Raw genomic sequence first — 25290 nt, forward strand, 5'->3', positions numbered from 1 at the left:
TAACCATATATCCACTTAGTTACAAATTTAGCTGCTAGATGTCATACAATCACTTCTATGTTAAATTCCAGTAAACATCAAAAGTCCTATACAAGGAAATACAAATAGCAGTGTGCTACTTTCACTAAACATATATATCCTTCTTCCATAAGATAGGTAACAATCCAGTCCCAGGTTTATTTAATTATTCCCAGGCTTTCATCAAGTAAATGCGTTTAGCGATATAATCTTTTCAAAGTTAACTCAAAACAAAGCGCTGTAGCATATATCTAGTATTTTAAAACAATGCATAATTATTATTAAATATACATAAAATAAATATCAGACACCCATATACTTAATCAAGCAATATACTTATATAAGAACGTTATGAAGTTAGGAGACATAAGCATGCCGACGTAAAATCTTACGGTTCGCAATCAAACAAACAACCATGTCTCCTGACGCCAAGGAGATCATCAAAAGACAGCGACTTCAAAAATAAGTATATATTTCGATTATTCCTAGATTTAAGTTAGTTTTTTAAAGTCCTAGTTTAAAGAAAAATAAAAAATGAATTTCATAGTTTAAAATAAAATTACATAATACGTAAATATAAAAAAATGAATGTAAGCCCTTACACTCCCATATTAGGTGCTAAAAATTTAAATTTCAGTTTTTCTAAAGGAAATTATGTTGTAAGCCCAGATAAAATGTAAATTTAAATTACAAAACAATATAAAATTATATTTACGCTAATATATAATGCTAAAATTATCATATAAATGCTAATATATATATATATATATATATATATATATATATATATATATATATATATATATATATATATATATAATTTACCGTCTAGTAGTTTATACCTACAATCTAAAATAAACTTTAAAGTAAAGCATGGGAAAAGTTGTGACGATGTGACTCCTTTCTACTGAGATATTTTTTCTGTGTATCAGTCGATAGATTACATCCAGTTAAACAGAATAATACGCTTGACGAGTAGGTTTCGAGAACTTCGAGAAAACTGAATTTTTAAAGCGTTCTTTGCTCATCTAATACAGTTGATGGTTCTCCTGGAATAGATTATTTATTTTTGTATGTATTGAATACGATACATGAATAATATCAACTAGGAGATTTTATCTGTTATTGTTTGATTTCACCTAACAGAGATAAACATACTACTTGTAAATATATATATATTAGAGTGCATCGAATTTCCACTTTTTTAAACGTGTGGAAAATAACGTGTAGAAAATTGCAAGTCGATTGGTCAATATCTTGGTCAAGGGCCACCAACGGCCGAAAATTTTTAAATTTTGTTAAAAGAATAAATGTTATTAAAAGTAAAATATGTACTTTTATGAAATATGGTTATCCTATTTGGTTTTTTTCTGTAAAAAGTCTATATTTTACGTGAAAAAAAATCAGCTTGAAGAGTCAAGTCATTCAGGTGCCACCAGTGGCTTAAAATATGGACAATTGTGTCCCTACTTTTTTCATTCCTTAAAATTAAGTTGCATTGTTTGTGATTCATCTGGATTGTTAATTAGATAAGAAATATTTTGTTTTACATCTGCAGCTCTTTGCTTATTTCCAAACATTAATGATGGAAATAACCCAGAACTCACCACGAGGAGGTGGCTGCAGTTCGAGTTCCGCCCACCCGTATATAGTAATGTTGTATATGGTAGTGAGAGTTCATATCGTTACTCTTTTACCTCATTTTTTTGGCATTAAATTCTGGTATGTTTTTTCTTCAGTGTAGTGTTGCTAGGACAAATCTATGTCGTGCTTCTTGCCCACATACCGCTGATGCCGCTTCTGTCACCAACTTCACCATTCTTTCTAGCGCGAGTGTGACAGGGTAAGGATGTAATAGATTCATCAGCCATTGGAACCGTCTTTACATTTTCTCTTAGCTTTTGCAGGCTCAAGTGTTTTGTCAGTGGTGGTTCCGTCAGCGTGCATGTTGACTAGTTAATCATATCAATATAGTTTGTCGCTTCTAAGTTGATTTCAGGGACGACGAATTCTCGTACTGGTACGCGATCACCAGATTGGATCGTTTGTCTTGCTTTTAGGACTTGCCTCCAACCAAGCTAACGTACTTTAGCATCTTGGTCAGTCAACATTGATAGAAGTAGGTTCTCAGGATGGCCGTACTACGCATTTCTACGGATCGCTGGATCAATTATTTTCCTGTATTTCGCTTACATGTGGCGAGAAGTCGTTATGAGTTGCCACAAATGACGAGTTCCTTCTGCACACGATGGATTACGGATCACAGCAAACCAGAGTGGCGCGTAGACCATCATGATGTACTGGACGATAGTTTTAAGTTAATTCGTGGGTTCTTTTGTTCCTACGTACAAACGTAAGACTCTATTTGCTGTAGTTAGCAATCTGGTTTGATTAATTTTACCAGGCTTCATGTGAGCTAACTCAACGAGGCGTTCTCCTAAAGAAACTGCTTGGCAGATATCCAGCAAATATTTTTGACCCGTGCTTAATAAATCTTCAGTTGAGGTCCCAGCCTACTGGAACGGGCTGAAAACTCTGGAATGGCAACTTTTCGCAGGTTGGAAGTGCTGATCCTATTGGTCCTCTAAATGTATTTGGTTCAGTAGACTTGCCGTCTATAAATTCAATCAAATGTCGAAATGGGAACTCATTCGTGTGTATCATACAGACGATTCTCTGAAGGGGTTTGTTCAGGAAGACTTCAATATGTGCCATCGCACCATTCTTCCGACCAGTGTTGGTAGCAGTACTGTCGCAACTCAAAACAACCAGATCTGACGAGAAATATTTTGATCAATAAAGAACTTCGTGTTGGTAGCCTGTATGCTCTCTCCTCTTCCAGATGAAGGAGAGACGTTACCAAGATAATTCGATCCTGGCTCCTGTAGCAGTACGCAGTGATTTTCTTTTTTCATTATACGGTGGGTTGATGTCGTGCTTACTCTCAAGGGTGAGAGTCTGATTCTTTCTTCCGTCGAAGTATAACGCTTTTACTTCCATCGATTCAAGCGATGCACTCACCTCTTCAGCGATGGCGTTTCCTAAGGATTTCTTCTCTCTCCGAATCTTGCTTTTGTCGATCACCTTCTGCTTATAAACTGGGGTAACCTGTCCGATATTTTCCAAAAGCGACGAAGCGATAATTGCGGCCTTGCGGTCTAATACGTTACATCTATATACTGCATTGGAGAATGTCGGCAACCTAACTTTCATTTGTTTAGAAGGGCTAGTCTTCTCTCTTTTAAGCGCAGGAAGAAACTCGACAGTGGAATCTGACTCTTTTCCCGATTCATTTTGTAAAGGGACACTCTATCGTTTTGTCTTCCGGAACTACTAATTTCATTGGGTTTTGGTTGATTTTTCTGACCTCGATTTTTTCACAATAAATGTTTGAGACGTTTCTGTGTCTCCTTTCTATCAAGTCCTGCCATACCCATCTGTCGGGTGGTTCTCTGGTCAATTAAAAATGAAACTTCCAATTTAGGCACTTTCTTCTCTCTCGCACAAGTGCAAGCAACCGGGTCGATTCATTTACAAGAAGCGATATCAAACAAAGTTTTGCTGGCGAACGCCTGGAATTCTGCAACTTTGGAAGCAAAGGAAACGGGTTTGTCCTTGAACTTTTGCAGCTGACGGACCTTTTTGTGATAATGTAAAATCAACTCTATAACCCGTTGCTCGCTGAAAATAGCTGCACCGGTGATTGATGCGTTTTCCCAAATTTGAATTACTTTCCTTGCCACTGAATGAGCTAGCACTTTAGTAGAGGGGTCCTCCTGAGATGCTGCTTCCCATTTCGTGATCTCTCTTTCCCATAAGAATTACTTAAGAGCATCAGCGATTCTTGGAGCTGACTAAAAGTGAATTCCGCAGGGGATCCAATGACATTATGGTCAAAGTTTCATACATTCAAACATGACTTCTTTTTAGTTGACATCTTTATGGACACTTCATAGTTTATTCACCGAAACCAATTTTGAACAGTTAGACACTTTTGTCAACGCAAGACCTCAACAAACTTGCCGCACCATTGGAATGACGAACTGACACATTCAATGACTGCCAACAAGCACAAGTAGAACGCAATCCTGCAAAAACGCACACAAATGTACACGTATTTTCACTTAAAAACAATCAGCAACGTAAACGATTTACACATCAAACACCACTTTTTCTGTTTAGAAAGCACGCAAACTTACTCCTAATCTCATCTGCAGACACACTAACAATGAGTCACCTTTTCTCTTTTCTCTGGATGCTACTCCGCTTTTAATTTTACGATAAATTCGCTTTTGGACGACTTCATTCTATGCAATGCAGGTGTTTTATCGAAAGGAGTTTTATCTACAAAAATAATCATTTGTTATTTTTCTCGCACTACGAACGTAAGCTGGACAACCACCGGTATGTGTCTTATTTGATAACATTCATTCTACTATAAAGTCCTTTTTTTAACCTTGATTGCCCCGTTTCTTAGGTAATTAGTTGTTTATAAGAGACGAAAACTCGATTATTATTTTTTTTTTACAAAACACCGAATAAAATATATTTTGGGGCGTTTTATCCATATTTTAAGACGCTGGTGGCACCTGAAAGATTTGACCGATCAAGCTGAAATTTTTTTCACGCAAAATATGTACATTTCTGATAAAAATAACTACTAAAAGTTAAATGTTTTCGTAAAAGTAAATATGTATAATTTGTTTTTTAAAAATGTATTTCTTAAGAAATTTTTGAGACTTTAGGCCAATGGTGGCACCTAAAGAAATTAACTAATCGGCGTGCGATTTTCTATATGACATATAGAGTCCATTTCGAATATATATATATTCGCTAAGAGTAAGCTGATTTAAAAAAAGTGGAAATTCGATGCAACCTAATATACTGTATATATATATATATATATATATATATATATATATATATATATATATATATATATATATATATATTGTACATAGTCAGCAATAGATGTAATCAATAAAATGTTCATTTTCAAGTTCAGAGCTTGAAGTTCACAAAAATGACTACTTCCATATTTGGCAAACAAAATACTAAATAAATCGTTAGATTGAATAAACATCACATTGAAGATGAGAACGTGTAATATACATTTACGTTCCTGTGATGAATAAATTATTAGTACCTAATTCATGTATATACGGAATGATTCAAATTCATTTTCACACACGCAAAAAAATTCAAATGTATTTTTTCTAGAATTCTCCATTGATGACATGGCATCGCAAATGGTTTTGTTCTTTGGAGCTGGCTTCGATACTAGTTCAGCAACCATGAGCTTTACGATGCACGAGTTAGCTGTACATCAAGATATTCAACAAAGGCTAAGGGAAGAAATTGATGCTGCTCTTGAGAAACATGGAGGCAAAGTCACTTACGATTTAATACAAGACCTGGAATATCTACACAAAGTAATTTCAGGTATATATAAAATTACATACAATATATATATATATATATATATATATATATATATATATAAAATTTTTATTTATAATTTATGAATTAAAATCGTGATCACATAGTTTAATGTTCAGAAAAAAAATAATGTGCATAAAATCAGACATGGTGCAGTTCATAATAAAGTGTTTTCAAGATTAAATATTATATTCGGTTAGTTTTAGAAAGGGAAATATATTGTTTATTTACTTCACAAGAACACTAGCTTAGTTGTGGAATAAACTAATAACAGAGAGGTTAGAACTTATCCTAAAACTAAACAATGAAGAAGAAATATTTTCAAGTATTAATATGTATTTCATAGATATTTTATTGCAAAATTCAAGGATCTTCTAAAATAGAGGATCTGCCCTAACAACAAAATCTTGAAGCCATACGTCACAGTTTTGCCACCCCTACTCTGCCCACTCCGCCCAATAGGATCGCATTGTTTTGAGCCAACAATCATGGCGGAAACGAAAGTAGCCAATCAGACAATGGCAGAAACGAAAGTATCCAATCAGACGTGCCGATGCTCGGTTGCTTTTTGGCTTCACCGATTTAATAGGATGAGGTTACATATGGGCAGATCCTGAATTTATAACATCCTTGGCAAAATTACACGTTTTTGATAATTGATTTCTTCCTTTTCTTTCTTTTGAAACATTGAAATTATCTATATTGTGTGAATTGTTTGATATACAACAAAACCTACTTCACACATTTATAACTTTCAAATGAAATATCACATAATAATATATGACAAGTGGCTGTTTAAATCAAACTAGAACTTTTAATTCTACAAGTGTAGGATGAGATTGCTGGCGTGGCGGTACTACATGCAGTAGTAATTGGAAAGTGTGTCATATTACTGGTAGGTAGCGACACGTTAGTGGCCAATCGAGAGAACTATAATCAAGATGACAGACAACACCATTAGTCCATGCGTGGAATAATCTTAGTTAATAAAAAGTTTCTTGTGAGCGAAGGCGCAAAACACATCCACACCTAAAGATAACCTCAAGCACAGTATGGTGATGAAACATTCAGCTGCAGTCAGTGATAATGTTTCAAAGACGGGCATACATCAATCAGTAATGATTTCGACCATGGCAATTCCCAACCCACAGCAGTTATTCTTGTGAATATTCTGCTGTTAGAACAACTGGTACTGGATAATTGACGCGTAACCTGACTCCAAATTATACAATATATTAATCTTTCTGTAGGAACGGTGAATATAATCATTCACGAACATTTGTATTTTAAGAAAATTAACACACACTGGTTATCAAGATTCTTTTACGTTTTTCAACGACATCCTAGACTTCGCACTGAGCAATTTCCATCTGTTTCTTTACCTAAGCGTTGTTCGGAGGAATTGTTTCGGTACTGATGACGAAGCGAACCTTTCTATGCCTTAACATTTCTGGCATTAGCTAAACGACGTGATAAGTAAATAAATATAGGAGGGAGAACAGTCGAAAAATTGCAGTTTCCCTTCTTGTAAGTTGTTCTTCTATTTTATAGAGCTGAAATTCCCGGTATGACTTGAACACCTTGTAATTCCATTATTCCTTCACTAAACAGTGCTGTTTAATTCTCTTCACCAAACTGTCAATTTTAGAACAGAACGAAGTCGGTGACATGAAAAAGAATATTGTTACCTTCTGGAAACAACTATGAGCGATTTTTCCATTACTAATTAGTGTTGTTAATGAGATAAAAACATACAAGATGGAAAATGGGACTTCCTTGTATCACATGTAAGGATTCTTCCTCGTCTTATCTCAATTCTCGAAAAGGTCTTCTCGTCTCGTCTCATTTTGTAATTTTTGTACTTTTGGAAAAGTAGTCTTGATAGAATTGTGCTCTTAGTACAGGAAATTCTAATGTTAATGAATAATTAGCATTAATTAAAAAGAATACATACTGTATCATTCAGGTTCTGGGCTCACACTCAAACAAGATAGAGGTTATTTAGAGCACAAAATTACTAGTAACTGATTTTAACAAGGTAAACTTTCGGAGTATATTTATGAGATCGAAGAATAGATATAAGTAATGCCCCAGAATTAAAAATACAATTAACCAAATATTAGATAAAATCATTCCAGTAAAAATTAAATGATATAGAAAATAGGGTTACTTTTCAATAATGGAATGATTTCCTTTATTAAAGTTAACTGAATATTACATAAGTGGTTTAAGCAATTTAATGCTTAAATAATATTCCCTGAATAGTTTCATCCTAAAGTATTAAATCATCTAATAACGCACAACAACTTTAGACCTTCCTTATTTCTTACCTATTTACAAAAAGAAACTAACTGTTTAGAATCCACTATGTATTTAGATTATGCGAAATTATATAGGAAACACATTATCATTATAATGTAATAAATTGCAAGACCTACATTTAAACCATATTTATAGTTAGAGAATGGCTTCCACATTATGTGTACATTATACACATTACATACATAATTACATATTCTCTTGATTTTATTGATAGAATTACTTCATCAATTCATAGTTTTTATACTGTGAATCGTGTAACACCAAAACAACGTTTAATTTAGATTGAATTGAGTAAGATTTAGGTGAACTAGTGGGGATACTATTACTCGTCTAATGGGCAATTCTTACTAATACAAATGGTTATACGTATTATTCCTTGGATAAAAGTTAAAAGGCTGACGATTTGTTAATTAAGCACGTAAAAAATAAATAATAAACTTTACTGTCTCTGTCTCAAGGCACGAAATAGAACCTATAATATTGTATCTAATATCAATTTTTAAAGCAAAACTTAAAATTAGATTATAGGAGGTATGGCAGTATTATGCATTGCCAACATGTATATCTTTTTCTTCTTTTTTAATCAATATAAACAGCCTTCAAAGACAATGAACAGAACAATGAACAGAATGACGACTTAAATCAAACTCTTATTTCAGCTTCAGGACATCATTAAGACAAAATACGAGTAGATTACTCAACCCGTTAGCAAAATGAAAATTTCCTTCCTTTCTTCACAGAGACTTTGAGAAAGCACCCACCAGCTGGAATAGCGCAAAGCCGCGTCTGTACCAAGAAATACATCATCCCAGGGACTGATGTAGAAATAGATCCTGGAACAATTGCTTTCATTCCCGTGTATGGCTTACATCATGATCCTCAGTATTACCCAGATCCTGAAAAATTTGATCCTGAAAGGTTCAGTGAAGAAGGTAAAGCAAGTCGTCCCAATTACACATTCTTACCTTTCGGAGATGGACCTAGAATTTGTATAGGTAAGTATAATTACTATTCTTTTTTATTTCGTTTTCTAAAATCATTTCCTTCAGGATTAAAACTTGGTACGAAATAATGTAAGTTGGAAAATTGCATTTAAATTTAAACATCTTGCGGTATTTTAATTGGTTGCATTTAGTTTTAAAAATCTTACGGTATTTTAATTGGTACTATCTGGAGGAGAACATACACCAATTATTAGAAAGAAAAGATGTTAATATACCGTAGCATTGAGGGATTATGTTCTGCGATAGTATACTTTCTATTGAATGCAAGGGAAATTATTTCATAGAATTTCTTTGAGCAATTCTATTTATATTGATCATAGTTATATTCGTGTCTATATGTTTGAAACCTACAACAGTATTAAGAATAGTCAGTGTAGGTGACGTAGTCCTATAATCCAGCTCCTGGAGGTGAAGTAGTGTTGTGGGGCACAGAGGTGGGCTGGATCCATGAAAAATGTGGTGGCACATATTTTGGGAGAGCACCATACCAACTTGTTGGAGATTTGGGTTACTATCATTTAGTCTGTTGCCATTGATATTTCATGTTATTTCTAAAACCATATATGTATATGATTTTAGCTATATCATAAGGTACAAACTAAAAATACTTTAAAGTCTAAATTGTTCTTGTTTTTATGTAACATTTAAAAACATTAATGTGACGAAGGAACCTTACATTAGGAAAAATGTAATGAAGATTTCTTTTTTATTTATTATATTGTATTTACAAGCAAAACCTTTACAAATTGGTTGCATTAACAGAATGTGTCAGCTCAGAATTCTGTATTCTTCCTGGTTTACCTTTTTTTTTTAAAAAAAAAAAAAAAAGTCCCTTGCTGAAATTATTTAAGGATTCTAGAAAAATAATGTAAAATTTCAAGGAAATTTATTAATTTGGTAGGAAAGGTGAGGACATTGGGTCGGAAAGGTGTATCAGCTTTTTCACACTAGCCACCCAGAGAGGTTTTTCCTGAGTTCTTCATTCTCACCAGGCAAATGCCGGACGGTACCTAACATACAGGTCCCAACCTGCTTTCTCCCTTCTCCTTCCTCCTTCCCCGATAGTGTGCTTGCCGAGAGACGCCATCTTTCTATGTGCCGGTAATATCCAGACATATGCATAAATAAATAAATAGGGACACAAATCACACACACACACACACACACACACACACACACACACACACACACACACAGAGAGAGAGAGAGAGAGAGAGACTTAAAAGTGAAGCAGCTATAAAATCAGTAAACTTTGGTAGACAATAAAAGAGATCGCACACACTAGAAGTTTCAATTTAGTCTGATAGATGTCAACCGCCGAAGGATGTATGGTGCCATCTAGCTATATATGGAGATCTACTACCTTTGCTTCCATAGTAGAAAATGGAATATGGATATCACCGTTAAAGCCATCCTTATCCGTGAAGATATTAATAGATTAGCTTCATTAACTAAATCGGCGGAGATAATTACAAAAAAAGCTGCCGCGCGCAGAGTTCCCGCTCTCCTCCAGCTCTCAGCAACAACTATGGGAATCAGTGTTGCCAACAACCACTGAAGGAAATAGGCTAGATGGCCTTCAGAAATAAGCTGTTTAAGGAAAAAATGGCTAATTTTTTTTTTTTTTTACCGCTAACCTATAACCAATATTGTAGATTTTAAACCCCACTTTTGTGTGTCGGATTATAAATGAGTTATAGTAAAGTTTGAAATGAATTTTTTATTCGCTGAAGACTAACAAGCAACATACTTGACTTTAAATTACAATAAAAATCCATCAACAACTCATCTGATTTGTGAAAGTCAACTGCCATATTATCAGTTGAATTGAAATAAGTCATCATCGATTACGTCGCAGCTAGCCGAGGCGCTGTAACTGAATGCGCCATCGTTTGATTGTGGATTGGTTGTGTTTGTGTAGCCTGTCATTGTCCCAATTTTCTGTAGTACTTCTTTCTGCAGCTCATCCTTACAAACACTTTAAATTTCTCCGTACACCTACATGAATTCTCATCATGATTGTATTGAGAGTTTTCAAGCTAATTAGATATCCTATTTGTTTCCTTTAATAAACAAAAAACAATCTCTGTGGCTTAAGAAATCGAACAGTTTACTAAATTTGTATTAGAAAACTTTCTTGCAATGAAATGCGAAAATTAAAATAACTAAAAAGTAGCAAAGGGGGCTGTTACTGGAGCAGTCTTTCTGAGTCGGGGAGAGAGAAGAAGAATGAGAAACAAGTGTTTGTTGCATAATAAATCACCCTCTGTCTAGGGAAATCAATTAATACGATAATATATAATGACAAATAGGCTAATTTTTTAAAAAAATACACTTTATTTTCAAAGAAAAAGTATTTTTAGAATTAATTCAACGGCTAATAAAAAAATCCAAAACTGGCAAAAGAGTTTCATAAAATAAGCTATATTTAAGGCTATAATCATTTCCCAGATTTGTATGGCTAAATGCCTCTCCAAATAGGGTAGATTTAGCCAAAATAGGCATCACTGATGGGAATAAACCCCCGTCATCCAGTTTTAAGCTCTGGGATGACAGGATGTGCTCCTTGATTGGCTGAGGGGTCTCTCTATTGCACAAAAACAGAATTTTAAAAAATCGCTTTCGTTCAAAAATTATCGTGCTACTAGAACTAAAATTACAATATTATAAGAGTCCCATTTGCATGCTCCTAATAAACCGATATAATGAAGTTTATAATCAAATATAGTATCTATGTAAAAGTGTCATTAACATTCACCGTATGCATTTACAATTCTTGATTACATGCTTTTTTTTTTTTTTTTTTTTGAGAAAAGTTTGGTTAAGGGGGCGGGAAAATCAAAATGTGAGGATGTTATATTGGTACACTATTTGTTGAAGGACATGGCCTACACAAGAGTAGCATATAATCGCAATTTGATTTAGCATAGTTCCGAACGGCCGTTGGTAATTTTTGGGAGATTTCTTCCTTGGAAATATGCCTGGAAGAAACATTGCTTGAGATATTTTTTGTGGTCTAAAAATAGCCTAAAGGTACAAGTTCGTATCCCTCACGAGAAAAGTGACATAAAACAAAATTTGTCACTTTTGTTCTAATACACTCTGATTTTGGGATAATTTTAAAGCTATATTTACAACACTTCTACACATAAAAGAAAAAAACCATTGTGATTATAAAATAACTTTAAAACAAGTTACGAGTTACATCATTTTTTTCGCAAGGGATATGAACTTAGACCTTTAGGTTTTTTGACTTGTGTCACTTTTCTCGAGAAGGTGCGATATTTGGACAACTTATTAAAATACACTTTTGGGTAAAATCGTTGCATTTTTTTTTTCCGCTACAGAAATGTATCGTTGAAGGTAGTAATACCCTTATACTCTTTTGTTAAACGTCCTTAAGTCTTACTATCCATCTTAAATACTTAGCTCCTTTCCAATATGAAGTTTGATACAGAACACAATTGAATCGATGATTGCAGATAGGCTTAAGTCACATTTTTTTCTGAAATTTGGTTTATGAACATTTTCATTCCTCTAGGGGTATACTCAATATGAACAAAAACACCAGAGGTGCAAAAAGTGCAGCCAAGTTCGTCAGCCTCAAAAAGTATTGAGATGAGGATGGATGAGCCAAGTTCCTTGGCCACTGCATCTGAAAAGAACACCGGAACTTGGCGCGAGGAGTCTAACATATTCAAATACATTAAGATGTCTGTTCCTAGTTTCACGCCCGGGACATTTCAGCCCTAAGGCTAGTGGTGACCCCCAAGTCCACCACGCTCACAAACACCATCCCTAATCTCGTTACCATCATTTAATTTGACACTTCGTGGAGGAATATAAGTTTTCCTTGTCTGGGTTTCGAACCACCAATCTTACTGCAGTATACTGTATATGTGCCTTAGCGCCTTAGCAAAGTTGATATTCCTAAGGTTGATGGTGCTCCCAAACCCACCACGCCCACCACCACTAATCCTAAGGTTCCTTAACATCATTTTCCTTGACACCTCGCGCCAAGTTCCAGTGTTCCTTTCAGATGCAGTGACCAAGGAACTTGGCTCATCCATCCTCATCTCAATACTTTTTGAGGCTGACGAACTTGGCTGCACTTTTTGCACCTCTGGTGTTTTTGTTCATATTTCACTTCTTTTTGTAGTTCACCATATCAATATCGTATATTGGGATTCTCAATTCTGGCATATTGCTGGATTTAAATTCAAAATTGTACATTTTTTAAAGGAGTTATAATGTGTTACATACAACATTAGTTCCCAAGGGCTCTCCAACCGGGAATCGAACCCAAGACCCTGTACAAGAAAGGCGCACATGCTAGCCACTAGAACAGCGGGGAGGATTTATTCTATTAAATATTTGTCAGAGAGTTATGTCCAAACGAGATTCCAATTCATTTACCCGAACTACAAAAACACGATCGCTAACATCTCATTTTTCATTATCTAAATACAAAGAGTATCAACAGGGCCCAAAACCCTTGATGCTGAATCCTCGCTGCTACATCACTAGACATAGCTGGTGTTTCAATATACTTAGTTGTTCTATACCTTTTCACATTGCGAAATTACGGAGTTCATTACATGACGCGCATGTTGCGCAGTTTCATACTGCTTCGGGTTTTCCTTCCAATGGTATACATCTTTCAAATAGCTTGTAAACTTAATAATATTTGCCACCAACATATCCTAACTGTATATAAAACTACATGAACTGACATAAATTAAAGGGGTGCTTCCGGTTGACGTGGAAAGTTGAAATGATGAAGGGGAATGAAGAATTTTCCAATGTTATTTAAATGGGTCTTTTTTTTTTTTTTTTTTGACATGTAATCTCATGTTTTAGGAACTTGGAATTGGAATAAAAAAATTGAAATTCGGTATGCTTGTACGTTTTCATTAGTATTACCTAAGTAAATCAGTAAAAATAAACAATTCCAACTTTAGAGTGGTTTTATGGGGAACTGAAAAATCTTTCCCATGGTACGTATTTATATGGGACACCTTTTACACCCCAAAATTATACGGCACTTCCTGTAGAGTTACAATAATTAAATTTGACATGATTGTAGTTTTACGAAACTAACCGACAGAAAAATTGCCAAAAGTGAATATTTTTAATTTTTAGGGAGTCTAAAGGGGAGATGAAGAAATTCCCCATGCTATTTAAATAGGCCTTTTTTTGACTTATAATCTCATATTTTAGGTACTTGAAATTGGAATACGAACGTGAAATTCGGTATGCTTCAACGTTTTCGTTAGTATTACCTAAGTAAGTCAGTAAAAATGAAAATTTCCAAATTTAGAGTGGTTTTATGGGGAACAGAAAAACCTTTTCCATGTTATTTATATCGGACGTCTTCTACACCTCAAAATGTTTAGGCATTTCCGGCAGGATTAGAATGATGGAATTTGGCACGATTGTAGCCTCCCGGGACTAACCAACAGGAGATGAAGAAATCACCATGTTATTTAAATAGGCGTTTTCCTGGAATACAAAATCTTATCGTTTAGATAGTTGAAATAGGAAAAGAAACTTGAAATTCGGGAATTGTAAGCTTAAGAGGTTTGAGAAAGTAAACCGAGCAAAGGCGAGGGTGTGAGGGCGAACCCCCAGAGAGCAAATTCAGGAAATATGAAGAGCAAAGGCACGAAATTCACTATTGATGAAAAGGCTTATACGTAAGAGATTCTCATACTGTTCACAGATAGAGACACGAAGTATCAAGAACATTTTTACATAACGACTGTGGTAACTATAATATAACTTGTGGTACCAATATATTTACGAAATCGGTTACATTTTGTTGCTAGTCTCACATAAATTAGAACGATTGGATTTCTCATTTCTTCGAAAACTTCATTAATTTTAAACATTCTCATATCTACATTAGCTTACTTATCAAATTAATTTCAATATCTATTTAATACCAATGACTGCAATAAAGGAAAAGTGTTGGCTTTCCTTGTCTGGGTTTCTAACCACGAAATTTACGGCAGTATGTACATGTCTTAGCCCATGTTTTTAAAAGTTAACTGAACTACTTGTTACTAGCTTTCATTTTTTACTCGCACACTGAGAAAAACTGTATGTGGCGTACGTAAAAACGTTGGTTACATGTGTAAATCTTGTAGTTTTTGGACTTAACGTACACTAAACGTATAACTGAAAAAGTACATTTGAACGTACTTTCCGTATAAGTGTTCCGAATAAACGTACTTTCCACACGAACGAAAAGACTGTATGTAGGCGGTCAGGATCTCACATACAGATGGCCGTATGTAACTTATAGCTGACGTACGTAATGTACGGAAGACTGTTAGATGTCAGATATCCTGCAACGACATTGTGTAACATCTAAGCGGGAAAGAGGGCAGTATGTATGTAGCATATGGATAACATATGTTAAGTATTGATTTCTGTAGTAAACATAAGGATCCCATATATTTGTACACTATACCTCTGTCTGGACAACGGATTTTTGTCAGTGACCTTAGGTCATTTTTCTATTAACCTAGAACGACAGGAACACGAACACAGAAACAACGAGGAGAGTTAAGATTCCAAAGGCTCTTCCACCGGGAATCGAACCCGGGACCCCATACACCAAAGGCGCACGTGGTAGCCAATAGACCAGCGAGGAGGGCACCAACTCGACAACTCAGACGATTGATAACATTATCACTATGCACATAATGTGTTCAATAACAGAATCGTTCCCGATTTCTGATTGTAAGGACAGTGTTTTTGCTAATGAAAAATTTTCCATAGCAGATTCCTCAAATTTCATTTTCAAGCCGTTATAGGGTACCTTTATGGAGAGTTTCGCATCTTTATCTCATTAAGAAGTACCTAATGGCTATGGACAGTTTTTTGCCCACAAAAATTCCCATAGTACATTCCTTAAATTTGGAACCTTTACTTACACAGGTCATTACATAAGGTAGGTACCATTATGCAGATTTTCAATTCTCTATCTCATTTGGAAGCACCTAATCAATGATGAATAAGTAAATGATCCGATCTCTGTTTGAGTAAGGACAGTTTTTCGCCCATAGAAAATTCAATAGCACATTCCTTAAATTTCGGACATTTTTCATATTCAAGTCATTATAAGCTACCTTCGTGTAGACATTCACATCTTCATCTTACTGGGCAGTACCTAATGGCTACGGACAATTTTTCGTCTATAAAAAATTTCCCATAGTACATTCGTCACATTTCGAACTTTTTCCATACTCAGGTCATTATAAGATACCTTTATGCAGAGTTTCACGACTTATCTCATTGGAAATACAAAATCAATGTGATGAGCGAGTGAGTGAACCGATTTCTGCTTGACTAAGGACAGTTTTCACCCATAAAATCTTTCCATAGCACTTCCTTAAATTTCGGACATTTTCCATACTCAAATCATTATAAGGTAATTTCATGCAGAGATTCATTGGGAAGTACCTAATTAATGCTATGAAAGAGTCAATCAGTGAGTGACCCGATTTTTGCTTGGCTAAGGACAGTTTTCACCCATAAAATTTCTCCATAGCACTTCCTTAAATTTCGGACATTTTCCATACTCATTCATTATAAGGTACATTTATGCAGAGATTCATCCTTCTATCTCATTGGGAAGTACCTAATTAATGCTATGAATGAGTCAGTCAGTGAGTGAACCGATTTCTGCTTGGATAAGGACAGTTTTCACCCATAAAAATTTCCTTTAGTGCATTACTTAAATTTCAGACCTTTTCCGTACTCAAGTCATTATAAGATGCCAATATACAGACTTTTACGTCAATATTTCATAAACAAGTAACTAATCAATGTGACAAGTGAATGAATGAACCGATATCTACTTTGCTAAAGACAGTTTACATCCATGAAAAAATTCCCATAGCACATTTTTTACATTACGGTCCTTTTTCACACTCAAGCCATTATAAGGTACATTTATGCACAGCTTCACGTCATTATCTCATTGGGAACTAACAAATCAACGTGATGAGTGACTGAATGAACCGAGCTTTGCTAAGGACAGTTTTTCGCCCATGAAAAATTTTCAATAGCACATTCCTCACATTTCGGAATTTTTTCACACTTAAGCCATTATAAGGTACCTTTATGAAGAATTTCACTTTATATCTCATTCAGAAGTACCTAATCAGTTTGATGAGTGAGAGAACGAAATTATTTATGTATGACTAAGGACAGTTTCTAGCCCATAAAAAATTTCCATAGCACATTAATCACATTTCGGACTTTTCCTGTACTCGAGTCATTATAGGGTGCTTCTATGCAAAGTTTCACGTCTATGTTTCATTGGGAAGTACCTAATCAATTTGATGATTGAGAGAATGAAACGATTTCCACTTGGCTAACAACAGTTTTTCGCCACTAAAAAAAATTCTCATAACACACGCCACACATTTCGGACTTTTTCTATCCTCAAGTCATTATAGGGTGCCTCTATGCAAAGTTTCACGTTTCTATCCCATTGGGAAGTACCTAATCAATTTGATGAGTGAGTGAGTGAAATTATTTTTTTTCTGGCTAAGGACAGTTTTTGCCTATAAAAAACTTTCCCATAGGACATTCGTCAGATTTCGGACATTTTCCATACTCAAGTCATTATAAGGTATCTTTGTTCAGAGTTTCATGTCTCTGTCTCATTCAAAAGTACCTAATCAATTTGATGAGTGAGTGAGTGGAACGATTTTTTTTCTGGCTAAGGGCAGTTTTTTGCACATAAAAATTTCCCATAGCACATTCCTCAGATTTCGGAATTTTTCCATACTCAAGTTATTGCAGGGTACCTTTATGCAAAGTTTCAGATTTCTATCTCATTGGGAAGTACCTAATCAATTTGATGAGTGAGTGAGTGAAACTATTTTTTTCCTAGCTAAGGACAGTTTTTTGCCTATAAAACTTTCCCATAGGACATTCGTCAGATTTCGGACATTTTCCATACTCAAGTCATTATAAGGTATCTTTGTTCAGAGTTTCACGTCTCTGTCTCATTGGGAAATACCTAATCAATTTGATGAGTGAGTGAGTGAAACAATTTTTTTCCTGGCTAAGGACAGTTTTTTGCCCATAAAAGATTTCCTATAGTGCATTCCTTAGATTTCGGACTTTTTGCATACTCAAGTCATTATAAGATATCTTTGTTCAGAGTTTCACGTCTCTGTCTCATTGGGAAGTACCTAATCAATTTGATGAGTGAGTGACTGAAACATTTTTTTTTTCCTGGCTAAGGACAGTTTTTTGCCCATAAAAAATTTCCCATAGCACATTCCTCAGATTTCGGACTTTTTCCACATTCAAGTTATAGAAGGGTACCTTTATGAAAAGTTTCTATCTCATTGGGAAGTACCTAATCAATTTGATGAGTGAGTGAGTGAAACGATTTTTTTCCTGGCTAAGGACAGTTTTTTGCCTATAAAAACTTTCCCGTAAGACATTCGTCAGATTTCGGACATTTTCCATACTCAAGTCATTATAAGGTATCTTTGTTCAGAGTTTCACGTCTCTGTCTCATTGGGAAATACCTGATCAATTTGATGAGTGAGTGAGTGAAACGTTTTTTTCCTGGCTAATGACAGTTTTTTGTCCATAAAAAAATTCCCATAGCACATTCCTCAGATTTCGGACTTTTCTCATACTCAATTTATTGTAGAGTACCTTTATGCAAAGTTTCAAGTTTCTATCTCATTGGGAAGTACCTAATCAATTTGATGAGTGAGTGAGTGAAATTATTTTTTTTTCTGGCTAAGGACAGTTTTTGCCTATAAAAAACTTTCCCATAAGACATTCGTCCAATTTCGGACTTTTTCCATACTCAAGTCATTATAAGGTATCTTTGTTCAGAGTTTCACGTCTCTGTCTCATTGGGAAGTACCTAATCAATTTGATGAGTGAGTGAGTGAAACCATTTTTTTCCTTGCTAAGGACAGTTTTTTGCCCATAAAAATTTCCCATAGCACATTCCTCAGATTTCGGACTTTTTCCATACTCAATTTATTGTAGGATACCTTTATCCAAAGTTTCAAGTTTCTATCTCATTGGAATGTACCTAATCAATTTGATGAGTGAGTGAGTGAAAAATTTTTTTTCCTGGTTAAGGACAGTTTTTTGCCCATAAAAAAATTCTCATAGTATATTCTTCAGATTTCGGACTTTTTGCATACTCAAGTTATAGTAGGGTACCTTTATGGAAAGTTTCAAGTTTCTATCTCATTGGGAAGTACCTAATCAATTTGATGAGTGTGTGAGTGAAACGATTTTTTCCTGGCTAAGGACAGTTTTTTGCCCATAAAAGATTTTCCATAGCACATTCCTCAGATTTCGGACTTTTCCCGTATTCAAGTCATTATAAGGTTTTTTTTTTTTTTTTTTTTTCTTCAGAGTTTCACGTCTCTGTCTCATTGGGAAGTACCTAATCAATTTGATGAGTGAGAGAGTGAAACGATTTTTTTCCTGGCTAAGAACAGTTTTTTGCCCATAAAAGATTTTCCATAGCACATTCCTCAGATTTCGGACTTTTCCCGTATTCAAGTCATTATAAGGTTTTTTTTTTTTTTTTCAGAGTTTCACGTCTCTGTCTCATTGGGAAGTTCCTAATCAATTTGATGAGTGAGTGAGTGAAACAATTTTTTTCCTGGCTAAGGACAGTTTTTTGCCCATAAAAGATTTTCCATAGCACATTCCTCAGATTTCGGACTTTTCCCGTATTCAAGTCATTATAAGGTTTTTTTTTTTTTTTTTTCAGAGTTTCACGTCTCTGTCTCATTGGGAAGTTCCTAATCAATTTGATGAGTGAGTGAGTGAAACAATTTTTTTCCTGGCTAAGGACAGTTTTTTGCCCATAAAAGATTTCCTATAGAGCATTCCTCAGATTTCGGACTTTTTCCATACTCAAGTTATTGTAGGGTACCTTTATGGAAAGTTTCAAGTTTCTATCTCATTGGGAAGTACCTAATCAATTTGATGAGTGAGTGAGTGAAACGATTTTTTTCTTGGCTAAGGACAGTTTTTTGCTCATAAAAAATTTCCCATAGCACATTCCTCAGATTTCGGACTTTTTCCATACTCAAGTTATTGTAGGGTACCTTTATGCAAAGTTTCAAGTTTCTATCTCATTGGGAAGTACCTAATCAATTTGATGAGTGAGTGAGTGAAACGATTTTTTTCCTGGCTAACGACAGTTTTTAGCCTATAAAAAATTTCCCATAGCCCATTCCTCAGATTTCGGACTTTTTCCATACTCACGTCGGTATAAGGTACCTTTATGCAAAGTTTCAAGTTTCTATCTCATTGGGAAGTACCTAATCAATTTGATGAGTGAGTCAGTGAGTCAGTGAGCCTGAAAACAGCATATTTTGGGGGTCCAGTACTCGAATATGGTTGAAGGTAGGAATGTGAGATTTGGTATATGAGTACATCTGTGGGATATCTCCTTACATTCTAAATTTCATGTTTCTACCCTTAATAGAATCGTTTTTACAAAGCCTCGAAATCCGCTATTTTAGCCAAAACTCTTGTTCGTGTATATTATGCTTACGGCAGTGCAGGGCAGTTTTCATTTTCTTCGGGGAACTTGGCTGCCATGCACTGCCGTGCATGTTGACTTTGTGTTATAGGAGGAGCAAAAGTAAAAGTTGTTACAACTGTGTAAATGCAACATTGAATTATAGGTAACTTAGAGCACAAGAAAAGTTTGGAGCCTTGGATTTTAACAGTTTGGGCCGTACGCAAAGTCATTTTCGCGTGTGATTAGCGTCATACTAAGGGTCTGACTACTGCATGAAACATATGTTAGACGAACTCTTTAGTATGGCGCTAGTCACGCGTCAGAACGACTTTGAATACGACCGTTTTCTTTAGTATCTCAAAGCTACGTATTAGGCTAATGGACTTAAGTCCTTTCTGCAATCACCGATTGATTTTTATTTATTAAAAATTTATTATATTTGCTTTTTTTCAGGAATGAGATTTGCTTTAATGCAAATTAAAGTTGGCCTTGTACATTTGCTGTCCAAATACCAGTTTCTGAAATGTGAGAAAACTCAAGATCCAATTGAATATCATCCCTCTGAATTTATCCTAGAAGCCAAAGGCGGTACTTGGTTGAGAGTAACATCAAGAAGTTCGTAATGATTACCGTAAATATCTTACAAGAGAGCTCTACGAAATCCAAAAGTGAACCATACGTTACTTTTCAACAGTCAGTTGACCTTCAAAACAAATACGAAGAAAATACGCATATTTCATAATTTTCATCGTTTGTTTTTCTCCTGCGTAACACTGTAATTTTGCATGTACTGTAGCTATGCACATATACCGTACAGTGATTGTATTCAAGGACTGACATTTATTTTTTAAAAATAAAATAACCAGTTTTGTAGTATATTATGATTTTAATATACTTTCTCAAAATATTTTAATTTACATTCCTCCAGTTAATTGAATAGTCTTTATTATTTATTTTCTATAACGCTTTTTCCTCAACAAATTAGCTTTTCAGTTGGGGATTCATTTACATATACTTTATATATTCATTTACATATACTCAAACGTTTTTCAGGCGAAGAGAAACTTTATTAATCAGAATGTTCTACAGATCACCCTACTCTTGTCTTGTTCAAATGCAAACTTGTCATTGTTTTCAATGTTTTGAAGAGGTATTGTATGTTAATTACAGCGTACTTAAAAATGGTATTAATTAGGAACACGCATGAGATGAGACATGTCTCAAATCTTGTCCCACCTCGATAACTAGACGATATTCGAGTCGAGACGCGCTTTGTGTAATTCGAGACGAGGTGGTACATAAAATGTCTCGTTTAAAAAAATAACCTAAAATGTTGGAATTCTTCAAATCGGACCAAAGTTTTGGCTCTACACCGGTAGTCGTCACAATGGTAACTGAGAATGCAACGTTGCCAGTCATAGTCTTACAATAATAGCATTAGTTCACGCAATAATTGAGTGAAAAGCAAACAAAAATTATGCCTTAGGGAAGAAACAAGAATATTACAAATCTCAGTTGCAACTATTACCTTCGTGGGGTGCAGGGTTGGCGGGGGTAGGGGGATGAAATTCGTAACAAGTTGAAAATTGTTTTGGGAAAATTGTATCCATGATGTGAAAATAAATGCAGCTATTGCTACATATTACTGCAACTATTACCTCCTTTTGCTACGTAATGTGAAGATATCGTGTCCAACACGATGAATGTTGTTAAATAATAATAATAATAATAATAATAATAATAATAATAATAATAATAATAATAATAATAATAATAATAAGTTTTAGACATGTAAGATATTGGACTGAAATTCTGTATTAATGACAAACATTATTTATTTGAAATCATGGACAGTAAATTTTCATTATCACATTTTATGAGTAACATTTTAATTTTCTTTTCTTTCAACGCAGTAGGACACAGAGCAGGAGAAGAATTCGAGTATAAAAAGGGAGTGAAACAGGAAGCTGGGCTGTCCATTCATAACAGCTCCGCATATTTCAATACGAGAAATAGATAAAAGGGGGCACAGTTGTCAATAAAGCCAACCAAATATGTGCCTATGCAGATGACATCGCCATCCTGATGAGAACGGAATATGAACTCAGGAAGATCTACAACGAATTAGAGAAACTAACGAATAAGCTGGGACTGCAAGTAAACAGTGGAAAAAAATACATGCACATAACATCAAATAGAAGTAAGAGAAGAAAGGGAATGTTTGTAATAGAAAACAAAATATTTGAAGAAGTGGAATGACAGATTTAGATATTTAGGAATGGCAATATATAACAAGAATAACATGATACCTACAATCAGAGATAGAATTCTAGCAGGAAACAAGGCGTACCATGCTAATGCACAAATATTCAAAAACAAAAGTATTGGCAGGCAAACCAAGTTGAAGATTTATAAAATGACGATTAGACCGATAGTCAGTTAGAACGCAGAAGTATGGCCATTAACGAAAGAAAATGAGGGAAAACTACGAATATTCGAACGAAAAATAATAAAGATTTTTGAGCCAATCAGAGAAAATAACGAATGAAGAAGCAGAACCAAGAAAGAAATAAAAGACATCTTAAGAGGAGAAAATATTGTACAGTTTATAAAAGTGCAACGGCTGCGATGGACGGGACACGCAGGAAGAATGGAAGAAGGACGACTAGCAAAGAAGATATTACATGAAAAGATATTTTCCACGAGAAGAAGAGGTAGACCAAAGCAAAGATGGTATACGAGGATGTAAACAAGGATCTGAGAATATTGAAAGTTAAGAACTGGAAAGGAAAAGCAAAGAACAGAGAAGAATGGAGGCGCCTGGTGAATGAAGCCAAAGCCCACCCAGGGCTGTAGAGCTGTATAGTAAAGTAAGGTTTCTTTCAACGCAACTTATAGTTCATTTACACATTCAAACATAACATAAAACATTTTGAATTGACTTTTTCCTTTTATGTTCTTCTTAATGAATACACATACAGATTATTCCTTTGTCCACATTATTCCTAAAGATCACCTTAACTGACGTCAGTCTATACGCTTTGTATTTCATCAGCAGTCGATCCGTTGAACTGGGAATTCAATGACCGACATTTTGAAACAAAACTGAAAAAACACATCGAAAGGCAGAATAGACGAAGTTAACTAACGACACGATGTAGAGAAGAACGTTCTACGACTTTAAATTTCGAATCCTAAAATTTACCCAAGTCGATATGAATAACGCATTCATTTGCGTACTCTTTGGTCAACTTCGAGAATAATTTCGTTACTGGGAAGCGTTTGTACTCCGTGTTATTCAACGTTATAAATTTATTCGAATTTGGTTGCTTCCGTTTGAGCCATCCAGACTCCATATTCCTAAAGGAATACGACAACACACCGAGAGAATCATCGATAGAGGATCGTCGAATGTTTCAGGCAAGTGCTATGTAGACTTTTACCTATCCTAAGTTCATCCTTTTTCTTTTTTACTCTCTTTTCACCCTGTTTGCAATTGAAAAATATTCAATTTCATTTGTAAAGCAATCCAGATCACGAACTCTAGAAATTCTAGTTTACAAAATCCTGGGATAGACTTGTCAGTTCTAAATCACCAAATTCTAAATTTACTATAGTTATGTCAAGCTAGAAGACCTTACTGTACAATACCACTATTAATAGTATTACTTTAACTAATACTATCATTAAAAGCCTCGTACCCTTACTACGGATTTTACTATCGTTACTACTGTAACATGCTCACGAATAAAAGTGTTGTCAGCACTGAGCTTAGTGGCCATAATAGTAGAGCACCTAGCTGCAACAGGGGAGAACACGGCTTCGATTTCCAGGGTGATCAGAACCGGACAAATTTTCCGTCGTCTCCGTACCTAGAGGCTCTGGGGCCCACTAAACCTCAGATAACGCATGTATCTGGTGCAACCCTGGGGTAGGAAAGAAGGCGTTGACCCAGTTTCATTATGCCTGATGTTAAAAAAGCGTGGAACTCTACATTTGCATCCCCCTTCAAGTGCTTCTCACGAAGGACACTTTCACCTTCAGCACTGTTCATTATTTTGTTTTAAAACACTTAACATTCCTAAAGGTAAAGGAAATGGACAGTCAAAGCAGTGGTTAGTAGTTGTTTTACTTTCAAACTCAACAAATAACATTGGGTAGTAAATCCAATTAAATGGTAACCTGTGAAACAACTGAGCAAAGTTGGAAAGGTTACAACATATGCAAAGATTACGTATTAAGTGAAGTGTGTATTTCGTGCTAAGAGAATTTAATATTTCATAATATTGAGAAAGTTCGCAACACTACTGAAAATGGTATTTGTGGAAAATCTTTAAAATGACTGTTTGCCTTCTCTTTTATAGCATTACAGTAATAGCTTTTAGTAGCTATAATTACAAGAAGTTCTCGCAGTTACGTGATTTAAACAGTGTTACAAACTTTGTCAATGTTTATCATATCTCCGGAACGATTTAAGATATTGAAGTGCTGTAAATGGCAAGATGATTTATTTGCCAATTGCAAGCCTCAGATGTGACTAGATATAATACTTATTTAGACATGTTTCCGAAATAAAACCTTTCGAAAAAAATTCAAACCCTTGTAAATTTGTTTCTATTCACTCGAAACAAGTCATACCATGTCCATGGTATCCAAGGTAGTTTCGATGTATATTATCCTGTCCGTCTCTGTTGTGATGTATGTGTGATAGAGGCTTCCAAACTTTGGATGTTTGTGATTATTACACCATCCTTAGTTTGCGACACTGAATAATAAATGCAATATTTTCAGTTTTCGTATACTGACATATTTATTTGAAATATGTAATCGGACGTAGTGCCATTTGAAGATACATAACTTTATATTGAGTTGGTAACATTGTTGTTTGGGTGTTTCTGCGATAATGTTAGAAGTCTGCACGGCCGGGATTTATAGCCCGGGCCCGAACCGTGAATTTATAATGTG

General features: G+C 34.9%; 1 protein-coding gene across 1 annotated transcript in view; it reads left to right on the forward strand.

The window, feature by feature from the left end:
• Window positions 1-21201, forward strand: part of LOC145694903 (cytochrome P450 6k1-like) — a 41227-nt gene extending 20026 nt beyond the window's left edge. Inside the window, exons 3-5 of the mRNA XM_081771647.1 lie at window positions 5239-5460; window positions 8520-8774; window positions 20779-21201. Of these exons, the coding sequence (XP_081627773.1) occupies window positions 5239-5460; window positions 8520-8774; window positions 20779-20948 (647 nt within the window). The 3' untranslated portion in view covers window positions 20949-21201. The remainder of the gene's footprint in view (window positions 1-5238; window positions 5461-8519; window positions 8775-20778) is intronic.
• Window positions 21202-25290: the final 4089 nt, after the last annotated feature.

This window comes from Thermobia domestica, chromosome 9 (genome assembly GCF_964235325.1).
Source record: "Thermobia domestica chromosome 9, izTheDome1.hap1.1, whole genome shotgun sequence".
Classification (NCBI taxonomy): Eukaryota; Metazoa; Arthropoda; class Insecta; order Zygentoma; family Lepismatidae; genus Thermobia; species Thermobia domestica.